Here is a 15,293-nt window from a genome sequence, read left to right on the forward strand (position 1 = left end):
GAAAAAAAATTCGAAAGTCGAGAGGTCCTCTATCCGTGTTCCTGATCCCCATGGACCCGTCCGCTGCTCTAGGGTCGAGAGCGCTCCCGCTTATATTTTCCCTTTGATCGTGGAATTAATTAGAACCCCCAAACTGGAACTCGAGTCATATCCGGTCTCCGACGGCACTGTGTTTCCGTATCCTGCGATGCTGAACACACTTTGTTATTCACTGCTTACCAATGTCGTACTCGAAAACTTCGTTCCCGAAGTCGTCACTGGATGTCCAGCGACCCGGACAAAAAATCAAGGACATCTCCTGTTTGTTCTCGGGTCCATCAATATAACGAGAGCTTGTGACGTTCTACACTTCGACGATTCTGTCGGCTCTCGGAATCTCCAAGCTAAGCCGGACGTCATATGTACCTACTGGATCGTTCGCATTCGGAAGGGTGGAATCGAACGCGAAGCTCCCTCAAGTAAAGAGAGTCTCGTCTCCATGCCGTCGGTCTAATCGAATTCAGCCGCGGAGCTTCGAGAATAAATTGTTGTATAATTCTCCGTTGACTTGGTCGGTTTGTTTGTTGGTGTGGTCTGGAGAGCACGCGAATAAGGGTATCTGAGAAACGATCGCGAGAATCAAAACAAACACCGCCGTCGAACGACAAGCTCATTGAAACTACGATGGTGGCGGCGGTCGACAAGATCGATGGCTCACCTGCTACTATTCTCCGGTCGCATCGTTGCCTCCGTATAGAAGATCTGGCTCTCCAGATAGACAGGCAGCCAGCAGCGAGTCATTCGGTTAGTCACCCACTCTACACGAGCGAGCGAGCGAACGAGCGAGCTAGCTAGCCACCCAGCCAGGCGCTATGCAGCCGAACGAGGGGCTTCGAGAGATTCTCCACAGACAGGCCCGAAACGTCGTTCAGGGTTAGGTCAAGGCGAGTTACTAATGAGACGCTTCCTTCTTCTCCGTTGTCTCGAAGTCAGCTCGTCATTGCCATCGAGCCGCCCGTCCACGAGTCGGGCCGGTACAGAACCAATGCTTCCCGTTCATTTTTCGAGCTCATTCGGCTCTGAAATAGCTTTCCGGACTTCTCTTTTTCGACCTCACACATCCGCAGCTCGTTCCGAGTCTGTTCCCGGTCGGATTTGTGTCTCGGTCTTCTGAGCTCCCATAATTTTCAAACTCACTAGAATAGCTATGCGTTTCCCTGTTTCTATATCCTCGCTCACGTTAACGACGAGAGGCGCGTTAGACCAACTCGTAATTTCTGAGATGGTGCTTCTCTAAGCATTTGTTCGTAGACCACGCGATTCCTTTCTGGCCTCACCAGCGATCAGCGAATAGCGGTTCCGAAATTTCAGAACGGCTCTGCATCGTCGCCCCGTCTGCCCTTCGTGTGTCTTCTCCGGGGGAATCCGGACAAACTCGTGCAGGGGCGTAGCGTTGAATTGCTGCCCGGGGCGGTGGTTCGAAACTTTTCGTTCTTTCGAATGTGGTCGGCGAAAATGCCGCCCCTTCCCGATATTCTTCCTCGGAAAAATCTGTTTTTCCTTTCAATGAAAAATCCTGACATGCCGTCTTTTGAAAAGTGCCGCTCAGGTCGGACTGCAGCCCACGCTATTGAGCTCCTGAACACCCGAGACTCGGCATAATATTCCCGCCCTTTTGCATTCGACTGCGAGTTCATCGTACCGGAACGATTCTGTAAGGACTCCATTTGTTCGGCGAACGATTACGCTGGAGATAAGTGGATTTCTCATGTAATCGCATCGGAGTCGAATCTTTTGCACATTCTGATCCGAGTCTCAGGTTTCGTCCTCTATGATCGAGCTGTCAAATCCAATCCCTCGTCTCCGTCTGAAGGGATGAGCGTACGCGGATCTCATTCTAGCCAAAACGGATGATCTCTCGTACATACATGTTACGTTACGTGATACTGAATTCAGGAACAATGGAGGAGTGAACTTCTGAAGCGGTCCAATCACGAAGGTGTGTTCTATATCCACGAATCAATCGAAAGGAGACTGTTGCGACCACGACCAAGTGAAAAGGCTCAGACTTCGTATATAACTTCGTCAATGGACTTCAGTCGGGCAACTCCTTGCATACCTTATTGACCAACGCGTGTCGGCCGATGATTGGGCGACAGGGTCCGAACCCAACAGAGACTGCTCTGGAAACTCGAATAAACTGACATCGAAACCTAAGCCAGCAGGAATGCGCAATTTTCTTGAGTTCCCCCGCGGATCTCACCATAAGCGTTTAGAGATATTTCCCAATAGGCCACCGAACCGGCCCTGCGCCTTCGCCAAGCTCGCGAAGCGAAAACGCTCCCGTCCTCTCCGAATATCTCCCCTTGGACTTCCATCTCACTTTCCCGGGCCCTCTCATTTCTCGCCGAACGGTGGATTGTGTGTGCGCGAGTATTTTCGAAATGAGCTTCGACAACCTTAACTCGAAGCGGAAAATCCAATCCTCCCGGCCCGATTCGCCCACGAACTCTCTTTCTGAATGAGAGCACTTGCTCGCCGAGGGTTGACTGTAGCGATCGATTCCGATCCAAAAATCGACTTGACTCCATCACAAAACCACCCTCTTCTGCCCGACAGAGCAGCTCGTGGCCCGAATCGGAAGGAGCTTCGGATAGCTCGCTCTTTTTTCCCAATGAAAGTCTTCGCTCCCATACAAAAATCGCGGAAACTTTCTCCTCTGAAAGTTTGCAGATGCCCCAAGCTCAGCAGGGGAAATGCGTGCGGAGGGGCTCGATTTTACGGATGATAAGGTGGCACTCGCGAAGTCTTCTGCCAGACTTTCTGCCGCTACGAGGCGAAGTTTCTCGATGCCAAACACACGCTTGAGTCTATCCATAGAGCCATGAGTTCGAGAGGTCGAAGTTGGCAGAGCACCTAGTCCCATGGTAGGCGACAATGTCTTTTTCGTAAGGACAAGCGAGAGAATCAGACAGAGGCTCGGCCCAGAAACAAGTGTTGCTAATGGCTTCTCGGAGACACATTGCAATATGCCCCCTGGGTAACATGAGCTTCTTCGGCCGAACATTCCGGCCGCCTTATGTACATGCCCCGCTCCCAGTCGCGTGGGTGGGCCGGTCGCTTCTTGTTAGCTCTCGTCCTCCGCAAAACTTCAACCGCATGGTGCCCAGTACTTCCAGCGATCGCACTTGTCCGTCAATTGGTGCTGCGAATCAACACCGCGTAGGATGCAAACTACCCGATTATTCACAGAGTCACGGAACTACCTTGGTAGAAAAAAATATTGGGAAAAGGTATAGGAACGTTCTCTCATGAGCAGGAGAAGCACTCCTGGAGAAAAACTTCTTCCGAATTCCTTCCCTCCGCCCAAAATCAAATCCCCTCACGGGAGCAGCGGCTAGTGGCGTTGCGAGAAGTTCTTATTGTGCCGTCGACCGCCGGACGACAGAGTTGTGGGCGAGCCATCGTCTTAATCCGGTGCTTCCGATGTGAGGAGCCAAGAGGCAATTTCCTCAAGGTCGAATCGAGCCTGATGAACAAACGCAGGGACAAAGCTCGAGAATGGCTGTTGCTCATGCGGCGGAAGCGGCCAATTCGGCTACATTCATAGATAGGGCGTGCGTCGTCAGGAATGAGGTCGCCTTCCGGCCAGATACCGCAACTCCGAGTAATCGACGGAAACCCACGAGCAGATTGGCTTCGAAGTTGTGTGAATATGCAGACATCGACGCGTACGGGCATCTGTGCTCCAGCCCCACCTCGCTCTGCCGCGAACCAAGGTTGCAATATTCTTGTCATCCTCAAACATTCAGCAATATGAGCGCCGCCATTGGTGTTGATATCTGCAACATTGACTTGATTCGCGATGCAGCGCGAATTCGCAGCCCTACAACGGAGTATTGCCGCGCGGCGCCGAGAGCTTTTGATTTCCGCGGGAAGAGAGATTGATGCCAAACGACGGAGGGATTGAATGTGCCGAGAACTTAACCACGTCGACGAGCCATCGGATTACCAGCGCGATACGAAGTTCGACACGAGTCTAATTATTTCAATCTATGCTTTCATCACGGTGAAATTTCCTTGCCGAGTTCATTCGGGCAATCTCATGTCACTGAGTGATTTAATGTCAGCAAGCTCGGACCATCGTCTTTAATGACCTTCGATATCGTTATTCGCCCCTTGTCGAACGTTTTCGACTGTGTTTCCCCGATCGAATGCCCTTTATTGAATTAGTCACCCCTGGGAGGGAATTCGATACCTGAGATACTCTCCAACATCCTCGCCATGCTCGGTATCTGGCGAGGCGGGATAGTTTCATCATATCATGAGAGCGCATGTCGGGGCGGATGATGGTTCAGAATTCCCGGCGGCCTCCCTGCTGAACGGGTGCGACCTCATATTTTCGTTCTTCTCCGAGAGAGTTAATTTGCAGACCAACAACACTACCGGAGCTGCGGGTGGAATTCGAATTAAGCTGGTTCCCAGCTGCCGACGTTTGCTCGAGAGGTCGGCGAAGGCGATGACGGGAACGACGAACAGCGGGAAGACTGACGGACGAAAGTCAAACACTGCGCTCCTGTTTTGGGTTCGCGCATTTGAAATTCAAGGACGTCGGGGTCATCCATCTACTTAATGAGATTCGCGTTTTCCCTGTGACTCGAACTATTCCGCTCGGTCTCTTTAGCCGCGTCCAAGCGGTCGGTCGGCCGGCTGGCTGGCTGGCCGCGCGAACGCCCAAGCGACCGCTTCTCCCAAAGTACAGCTCTTCGTTTCCAACAAACAGTTGAATGAACCGCACGTCAAAGACCGAAGTTGGCGTTGTGGCCCCCGATCCCGGAAGCCGTTTGTTTCTATCGAATGACATTCTAACACGAATCTGCGCTTCGCGGTCTCTAATTAGTAAGTTTTCCAGAGCCTCCCGCTATCGATCGCGTTCCTACGAGGGCCAACGAAGCAGCTCGTTTCCCCCCAACGAGGCGGGACCGGAGCCTAATCCAGGACTACGTATCCATTCGTTCACACTGAGGCTCGAGATCAGCACCGTCATCGCGAATCGAAGTACCCCGTCGAAAAACCGAAGCGTCGCGGAAATTCGGTGTATGCGCCGCTTGCGGATGCAGGGGATCCGTTGACGGTCTCAAGCGACTCGTCGCGTCGCCGCAGAGCCCACTACATCTTCCGGCCATCTTGAGTCCTTCGTGCAGCATCCTCCGGTGCAGACGCTGAGGCGAATGTTTCCGGCTATAAAAAGAGTGGTGAATGTTCTAAGAGTTACGCACCTGACAAATCACTTCAAGAGAGGCAACAAATTCGACCCGGGCTTTCGTTCACGATTATTCGGAATTCCGCTCACGAATTGTCCTTCTCGAGGGAAGAGTGTGAAGCGAGGCCGGAGTTATTAGTCACCGCCGATACGTAGCCTCATCAGAAGTCTCTGTGAGCAGAGACGTCGCTATGCGAGAATTTTAGCGAGGGGAGAAGCTGTATGAACATCGAAGTGAGTCGGAAAGATAAAACACGAAATGTATGGGTTTGCCTACGCTGCGACTTGATGAAAGCGTCACAGCGGACAGGAACGGAGAAAAGAGTCGACGGCTCGACGACACTCTCGAAGTCGGCAGCAACAGCGTTGACGGAGTAAATGATTAAGAAAGGATTTCATTTCCAGCTTCCGGTAGACTCGGATGCGACACCCCGTCTTGTTCGGATCCGTGAGAAAGACCCAACCGATCAGTGGCGAGAATCGGAGACCAGGACAAGCCCGGGATGGGGAATCGCACACAGATAAAAGAGACAACGAGTAATTGGCTCGAGCCTTCAGAAGGAGCCATCCGGCCGACCTACTGATCGACCAGCTCGCCAGAATTGGCTTCCTGATTGGCAATGGCTCCGGCGGATGGGGTCTCGGAGCTGTCGATAGCGTCCTTGTCGGAGATTCGGACTCGCGGCGAGCCGGGGTCGACACGGTCTTCTGCCTCGGCTTGCACAGGATTTTCCTTCTGCTTGGAGCAACAGTGGGGAGGGCGCTCCACTCTTCTTTCTTCACTCCATTCTCTGCCTGAAATCTTACTCGTAGTCTTCCCCTGGAAAATCCGCAAGCAGACCGCGGGGTATCTCAATCGATGTGGCAATGCACTGCTGGCAGCTCCTCTCAATCGAGCTCCGCAGAGCGGACAGCAAGAAAGGACAAACTGCTCGCTCTCGCACGCTGACCATCGCTCCGAGACTGACTAAACGTTCCCCGATGAACATTTAGGCGAACGGCGCAAGGAATCGTGGTCTGAATCCGGAACAGATTCAATTCGGTAGGCGCCGCCCTGCTCGCCTTCAACAGGGCTCTTCGCTCCGGGCCGATCGTTCGGCACTGGGGGGCAGCCCGACGTTCCGTCTCGAGCTGTCAGCGGCTAAAGATCCGAATTCGACCGAGCTCCGAGCCCGGGACCAACTCTGATCCGAGGAGCAGCCGGGGCTCGAACGGCAATCGGAACGACGCAATCGGCTACCCATCGCTCGGGTTCGAATCGATGGGTGGTAGCTAACGCGTCCAAAATGAGGAGCAGCCGCAGCATTCCCGAAGCAGAAGTTTCGCACGAATACCCCTTCATTAGAAGCCGGTTGACTCACGCCCTCCGTCCGACATTGTCTTGTGAGAGGGGATTACAACTTGCAACAAGAAGCCGAGCTTTCTCTCCCCTCTCTCGATCTCCGCGGCTACGTAGTTTCGCTTTCGGGTTTCTTCTCGAATTCGTATGTCGACCCCGATTCGCTCGCTCAGCCCGGAAAATTGAAAATGGGCCGGTCCCACGCATCGCGCATTTACACACGCGTTTCTGCGTCCAGCGTCTGACGGCCTAGCAACAACGTCTAGCGCCAGCGATCCCGCCCGATTCAATATATAAAAAAAATCATCATCCATTCTCATAAAACTTGTTCAGAAATGCTGTATGTAGAGGACGCCAATCCACTCAGGGGGAAAAAAGAGAAATGCAACGACTTGTAGAATTCCGAGAAGAACGAGCTTTGCTCCCGCGCTCTCCAGAGATATGAGTCTGATATAAAGTGCGCTACAGGCGGGTCTCCCTAGTATGTTATTACGTTCCGACTCGAAAACCACCGCCGTCATCAGGACTGAGAATAGCTTCTTATCTCTCTCGCCCGTCTTGTACTCTGCTAATCCGGTCCCCAAATCCTCGAATAGCTGCTCAGGTCGTTTCCAAATCAGCGCTCCGCAGCAGCATAGAGCTCTTCCTGAAAAGGGAAATTAATACGCCGCTGTGTGCAGTATCACAGACGCCCAATTGAGCGCTGCCGCTGCAAAAACGGTGTTTCCCTTATTCCGCCTCCCGATGAAGCTCCTCGGACGGACACGATAACGGCATAAAAGACATATTATACAGCATTGTTGCCCGGTCGCCGGTGTCGCTAGCGCTGTTACTAGCGACAAAAATTATGACCTGACAACCGATACGGCTTCGCGAGCCCGGTCGGGCCCATGGTTATTCGAACACCTCAACGACTCCACGCTGAAGTTTGTGCGGCCAAGATCACGGGAACGAGCAATCTACCCGATGCTCATCTTTTTCAAGCTCGCGAATTCCAGTGACGTTGATTCCAACGTATTTCCCGCTCTACTGTACGATTGCCTTGAACAATTATTGCATCGTTTCCGGAATTCCCCACGGTCTCATTCGTAATTCCCTAATTCCCGAAAGATCCGATGACGCTTCCGCAGAGTTTCCCAATGGAGCTTCCTGGCGTTGAGATATCCATCGGTCAAAATGATTGGCCGGACTCGACAGTGCTCTGTCTCTCGTCACCCCGACGGAGACGCCTTCAGCCCGGGCTCTCGATGATCGTATTACTATGATGATGCGATCCGGGAATGGAACGCTGTACACCCCTCGCCCTAATTCTCCGAGCGCTTGCTGAGCAGCAGCAGCACTAAGGTCAAAGACGATCCTTTCCGATGTCGACGGATCTTTCTATCTGAGTGCGCGTACGCATTTTTGCCGTAATGAATGCATGTCTTGCTAGATTGGCCAACTCTTACCATCACGCTAATCGTCCTTCCGGTGATGATTCCCGGAGATGAAAACGCGCCTGAATCGCGCATGCCTCGGCTCGTCCCCATTCCGATACGACGGGACTTCCAGCATCCCATGAATTTCCGGGACGACACATCCCATTTATAGCGACATCAGGCCGCAATCAGGCTTCACCGAATTCAGGGGATTCCTTCTGAATGCTCTCCCGGGCCTGTTTCCGTGCGGCACCATGTGGCTTGTTCTCTTTCCGAGGCCGATCCACGCGAAACCTCCCGCTTCATCTCGATTATCAATTCGTTCCTCAATTGAGCGGTGAATCTGGAAGTCGATCCAGTGCTCCTCATGCTCGGAATGAAATCGGTAGCCCGTCCCGGCTCATCGAGATCACGTAGTTCCGGGACAATCGCACAATGTCGATGTCTGGACGATGATCCCGCCCGAGCGCCGGCCGCATTGTCCAAGATCTTGAAATCAGGCGAGGCGTTAAAGCACGATACTGAAACATCAACAGACCGGCATGCGAAGACGGTCGTGTGATCGAGGATAATTGAAGATGTTTTTTCCCAGTTGTCGCTTCGTCTGCTCGCTGTCGGCTCGAGACTCGAGTCAGCTGCTGACGACACACCGACCCGAACGCTGCTCTCGTCTGAGTCTATCATCAGAAGCGGCAGCTCATTTAGAAGCGACTGTAACACCCAGCTTCCTTTTTTTTCGCTCATTTCCTCGCTTGAAATTTCGCCCTTGCGCTCAGGTCTGAGTGAGCTTTCGAAGCGGTTCGAGTATGTTGAAAGGCGAGACGACCATGAGCGTGGGAATGACGTTGGCTGTTTTCGCTGCGAATGTCCGCAAAGCCGGGATACCATCATTTTCACGTCGTTCCAAGTCGAAATTCGATCCGATGGCTCATTCACAATGAATGTCGTTAGTATTCAGGCGGTATTGGCTCAATTCAAAGCTCCGCCGCTCGGTTGAGCGCTCACCCGATTGGCAACAGCTGTCTGCGTTTGGTTCTTTTTCCTTTTTTTCCCTCACAAATCGTGGGGCTTTTTGCTCTAAACGAAAAGTCTCGAGTGTAGTCACCCCCATCGTCTCACGTGAAACGTGACCGGTTTTCCCGGCCACTCGGTGCCCGGAATAACTCAGAGATACTATACGCCCGGCAGCCTCAGATGACGTCAGAGCGGGATAAGAGAGTTTGAGTGAGTGAGTGAGGTAGCTTGATTATCTTTCCGACTGATCAAATTTTTGGGATTCGCGCCGGCGCGGCGATCCGCGAATCCTGATGGCTTGGGTATTCGAAGACTCCAATCAAGCGACGAAATTCAAAAGAATCTCGAACCTGTCGCCGCAAAAGAAGTCACGTTCTTCATGGAACGGTAGGGACATCCCCTTACGACGAGCAGCCTGCCGCGCAGCTTCCGAGGGACCTACTCGATGTGTGTTCTGAGCAAGCTCTCGAAAAATCGACGGATGTTCGAGCGCACTTGAACCGAATAACTCGACTGTCTGTTCACTAATGCTAGCTTCAACAAACATTTGCGGACCTTCATAGTGGGCTTCTCGTTAACCTTTTCGGGATCTCCGATCAGGAAGCCTCAAACTACACGGCCGGATCACGTTTCATGAAGGTAGTCTCATTGGAATCTCCCATGGCGAGCACCGTGCACTTCCTACGGAAGGCGAACGGAGATGAGGGTTCCTCGAGAATCAAAAACAAACATCGGGGAGAAGATTGAGGATTCTGCGGGAAAAGAATGGTTCCACAGCATCGGTCGATTGGACCTTTCCCGGACTTGGATTCCGCAGATCTATGTAGGTACCGCTGAGAAACGACTCTTTCGAGGATCGCCCCCGTTCCTCCTTCTTCCGGAAGCCGAATGAATGGGAAGATGGTGGGAGGAGACACGGTGATGCTCGTGGAGCACTTCTGCACCGATCTCTGATCCCTGCAGATAGGCTCCGGGCTTAGGCTCGGGCACAGAAGCAATGAATCTTGTTATCAGCGAGATCGATCGCTCAGGTGTGGTAATGAGTAAGAGTACCAATCCAATTCTTGCATTAAGATCTCGTTACAACGAACCTCGCGGAACTGAGAAATTTGCTCGTTGTGATGGAAGTTCGCTGTAACGAATGTTTTGCGTCACCATCGCTACAGCAAGCCAGCCAAGTTGAGGAGGAAAAGTGTTCATTCCACTGGAAGCTCGTTATGATGGTGTTCGTTGAGACTTCATTGAACTGTAATTCGACGACACTCGCAGCGATGACCCGGGAAACTCCGCCAAATACAAGCGGAAACGAACCAATCCAATCCCGCATTGCTCATTCAGAATGGGTCGAACAGCTACGCTTCCTGATCTGCGAGATCGTGTTTCACTGAAAGATTAAAGAGACGGGACCAGACAAGGAAAGAACCCGTCAATAGGATTGCGCGCAGACTTAATCCGCTCTCAGACGGCCGAGCACCTCGCGAAAAAAATCGCTACGCGAGAGAGGATCGTCTGCGGCGGGGATTCCGCTGTGCTCCTGCTCGCTTGAGCTCAAACGTCATGGGACCCCTCATGGAGGCATAAACAACGCTTCAGACGCTGCGGAGTGCGTTTCGTCCCCAGCTCTGAACTCAAGCGCTTCATGGGCATATAAATCCTCCCATTCGCTCCGAACAGACCCCGTTGCGGCCGATGATCAACGATGGGCTGGTTTGGAACATTGTAACGCTGCATCCGGACGGGCAGTTACCACCGGTAGAACCATTCCCTCACCGGCGAATCCATTATAACTCAGCGGTCAGCTGGTAGCGACAGGGAGCTTCCTCTAGCCGAGCTCACTCTTGGCGGGGATTGGAACTACCTAATATCGGAATGTCATCGGATATCTTGACCTGGATCGCGCACAATAGGATCCGAGGAACTATAAATCTCATTCGACAGTCGGCTTCACCGTCGAGCTCTTCGACTACGCTTGAGATAAAATCCACGTAGAGTTCCTTAAGAGCGAAACAAGGCTGAGGTTCACGGTAGTTTCGTTGACGGGACCTCGTCTCGTTTAGCATCTGGGGTGGTCGTTTTCAGACCCGAGTTGACGGTCGCAGTCGACGTGGGAGGCCTACGAAGTTTTACATGTTGTCCTGAACGTTAATGATGTATTTTCGCTCGTAGTCTGGACCCTTGCCAAAAGCACAAGCATTAAACGGAGCCTCCGCGTTTTTCCCGTCGCGTCGTCTCCGGAGGAACTCCGTCCACTTTCCCCGTCCTGAGAATTCTACCAAGTTTTGTTTTCATGGCGAGATCTCATGGGACTGCAGCTTCGGGTCTACGGGTCAATTTAAACGGCGGGTGCTCGTATCGTCAAACTCGAGAGGAATCGTCAAACAGGCATGACCAGAGAGCTAGAGGTCTGTGCTCGACTTCATGACCGTCGTCAGCTGCATGATTCGACGGGAACATGTCCCGAAGGAACATGCCGAAAGTTTTCCCTTCTGTTTCGTTCATCATTTTTCAACTTCGTGTACTCATCTGCGGAATTCCATCTTCTCTTGCCGAGGGATTTTTTTCAGCTCCGTGGACGGAGTTTTCCCATGGAAGTGACATCCATCCGTCATGTGACACAGGCTGCGACGATGTTCGCAGTCTGATGTGGTTTGTTGCGTCCTGTTGTCGAATCGTCGCGGTTGCCTTTCGCGGAGAGGGCGCGAAGATGCGCTCTCAGACAAAGTTGAGAAGCTCCGAAGTCTAGCGCTCGCGACGCGACTCCCAGCTCTTCTTTTCTCCCACTCATTTCCCGTGAGCGCCGGACTTGGATAGTAAAAGACGAAACTCGGAGACTCTACCTCCCGAGCCAAGGCGGAAAACAGTTCGGGATTATTGCCGCTCTCATCAAACGATAAGCTCAGTGCCGGTCTGTTTACCGCTCGTTCAACGCGAATATTTGTTGTGAAATGCGCCTGATGACAAAACGAAGGAAGTCGTCCCAGATCGATTGCGGACCGACCGCTCACATTCGCGATGACTCAAGAAGCATCAACGGATACGGTTCGCGGCATGGTATATCGCACTCGCACACTCAGATCGACGATCGAGATTGTTTCACCTCCGAAATAGAAGGTTCAAGACGACTGCAATGACCATGATCGACTGCACATTTGAATTCTTCTGACGCAACACATGATCCGACATTTAATCGGACCTCCTCAGTGCGCATATAAATAGCTTGATTGTTCAAACCTAGGTAAGTCAGAGCGCGAGGACGATTATAGTGGTTCAAGACCCACGGCTCATTCACAAGACAACGGATATCTGATGTGGTGAGAAGGTGATTGTTGCCCGCTGAGTCGTTCGCCGATGAGTGCGAAACGCCGTGGACCACGCAAATGGTTCTCGAATTTAGACTCGCATTGTGAGCGAACGAGATATCAACACCATCACCGGTGTTCATCGAGTGTGAAGTCGCGAGTTCGGGAACACGAATCACAAGATCCATCGATCTCTCTGAGCGTGATGTCTCAAAGCTCTTGAGCCTCCTCTCAGGACGATCGGAGCGGACACGATGGGCAGACACTCACAACGAAGCGATGGACCTCCGTAGTTGACCGTCCCGGAGACTAATTCATCCGAACCCGAGAACTTTATTTATCCCCATCACCTGGGATGCGGTACCTTCGCGACCATCGATCCCAGCCAAGCTAGTATTTATTTCGGTACACGTGAGAATCAAGGTTTAATACTTCAAGGCGAAGGTTTGGCATCATGAGAACAACGATGGGATATACGGGTGAAGGGGTTTCGGCAAAGACGGAAAAGACCGGAGACCAAAAATTCAATATTTGACTTGATCAGGTCAAAACCTTCGAGTGACCTCACGAGGAAATAAGCTTGAGATTATCGAGCACTGAGGTTAAGCGATGATTTTCGACGAGGGGATATATGCTGCTCGATCGAGCACAACTATTATTGTCGAGGAATCGACGCAGTTTCGCGTTTCTGTTCCTCTAGAAAGCTATGAACTCACCGAGCATCTTGACGACGGCACGCTTCGAGCCTCCCGTATGTCGGGGCGTTTTACACGAACGGACGCTGCCGTTCTCGTAGTCGGGCCGCGCGTCAGGCGATACGTCCCTTCGAGTCCCCGCACACGAAGACCGTCGTAGCTGAACTCCAATAAGAACATAGAGAACCACAATCACGGTGAGCGGCACCACAAAAAACAACACTGTCGATATGAGGAACAGATTCTCGACCGGGTAGACGGTCGTGCAGATGCCTTCGGCATTGATCCCGTATTGAGACACAATCGGATAGGCACTGATCGCGGCGGCTGTCCAAACCAGCAGGATCGTCTTGACGGCACGCTCGAGCGTCGAGACACGATGGGCCCGTAATGGATGACAAATGGCCACGTACCGTTCGATGGTGAACGCCGTGATGGTGAGAATGGACGCATCGGTCGCTGTTTCCGAGAGAAAGCCTCTCGTTATGCAGAATGTCCAACCGAATTGCGATTCGGGAGCCCATATCAGGATGGTGTCGTTCGGTAGACCGAGCAAGAGCAACAACAGGTCTGAGATCGACAGCGAGAACAGGTAATAGTTTGTCGCCGTGTGCATATAGCGGTTCATGGCGATCACGAGGCACGTGCCGATATTTCCTACGACTCCCGTTATGAATATCAAGCTGTAAAGAATAGTCATCGTGATCTTCTCCGAAAGTGAACGCTCGTCGAGATCCTCGACGGTTGCGTTCAGGACCGAGGCGGCGATCTTGGTCATCATTTCTTCGCTCAGATTGCTATTGCTGATGTTGAGCCGGCTGACCATCGCCAGCCACTCGTTGATGGTGTTGTTCGTGGCCGCCGGATCCATGGCGCTGCCAACCACTCGGGGCTTGAACTTGTATTCTCGCCGCCGTCGAGCTCCGCCACTGCTCCAGAGACGAATCCGACGAGGCTGAGATTCACGCCGTGATCCGAGACGCACGTTTCGACCCCGACGTTGAGCTCGCGTAAAACGCTGGAACGGAGACACACGAGGGCTGAGCGCACTGACAGCTCATCATCCTCACTCGAGGGCAATGTGGAGAATTTCAGGAGCACTCGATGGAAGTTGGGGCGACGACGACGACTGTATCACGGTATTGGCGGCAGCGGTAGCGACGACGGCAACGAGAACGGCATTGACGGTGGCGACGACTGAGGAGGCCGTCATGCGAGTCTCTGAGCGATGCGGCCAGACACTGCAGAACATCTGTTCGAAGAGCTTTCCAAAGTCTCGGAGCGATCGACGATTCCCAACTACAAGCTTCGCGTTATTGCTTCAACGCGGCTGCAGCGGCGGCCGCGGCGACGTCTACGGCGAATTACCGCTGATTTTAATCCTAGGCAAGCGTGAGAAATTGAAAATCCGAGCCTGCGATCGACAACGGACGACCCGAATCGCGACTTAATCACTGTGCAAGAAGTTTGCAAAACTTATCACAAAGTTTCGAAAAGTTATCAAACTCGTCGGAAGAGGTTCTCTGGTGGTCCTATTGCGACCACTAGCGTTGCTCTCCTTCGAAGAACATCGGGCCGTCGCTGCGACGACGTACAATGCACGTTGAGCACTTTCTCGAAGAAATACGCACGACGTTGCTCGGTGCTCGTGACAGTAGTCTCCGCGCTCACCGAGCTACACTCTAACACTACTAATCTCAACTGAGCGCGGTCTCCTCCTCATCCCGTACTCTTGTAGCGCCATCTGTCGAGCCCCGACTAAAACCCGGGTCGGAACGGGTCTTCACATCTTGCAGTTCCCGGCTGGGGCGACTTCCGTTAAGTTGAGTCGAATTTCTGAGTCCACACGTAAACTCCAGATGTGAATGACCGACAGAGGACACGGCTTTAGTGATTCGTCGCCGGTTTCCGACGATAAAACTTGGGGAGAGACCTCAGCCGAAAATCTTCGAGAGACCGAAAGGAAATCGCCTCCGAGTTTCGGCTCGCTCGCCCGAATCCCTTTCTTGATCGGAGTCCCCAATAAAGCAACCTGCTACACGGTACGAAGAAAACTCTGATCGGTCGTTGTTAACAATCTTACCGGGGCGCTGCTGCGATGATAAGGTACCAAATCGCCGTCGGGAACGGCGACGCAGGAGATGCACGCAGCGGTCGGCTGACACATCACAATTATCCGCACCTATCTGACATCCAACTTCTCGTCATCGTAGCCGCGGCTTCGTAGATGACGTATGTATATTTCATTGCGCTGCCGTCATGAAATTTCTCTATGAGGTTGAGCAA

At 52.5% G+C, this 15,293-nt stretch overlaps 1 protein-coding gene across 1 annotated transcript in view; it reads right to left on the minus strand.

The window, feature by feature from the left end:
* Positions 1-13,878, minus strand: part of LOC100897946 (pyrokinin-1 receptor) — a 42,205-nt gene extending 28,327 nt beyond the window's left edge. Inside the window, exon 1 of the mRNA XM_018641317.2 lies at positions 13,029-13,878. Coding sequence (XP_018496833.2) covers positions 13,029-13,878 — 850 coding nt within the window. The remainder of the gene's footprint in view (positions 1-13,028) is intronic.
* Between the last annotated feature and the right edge of the window lie 1,415 nt (positions 13,879-15,293).

Source organism: Galendromus occidentalis, unplaced genomic scaffold, assembly GCF_000255335.2.
Source record: "Galendromus occidentalis unplaced genomic scaffold, Mocc_1.1 scf7180000077528, whole genome shotgun sequence".
NCBI classification, from domain to species: domain Eukaryota; kingdom Metazoa; phylum Arthropoda; class Arachnida; order Mesostigmata; family Phytoseiidae; genus Galendromus; species Galendromus occidentalis.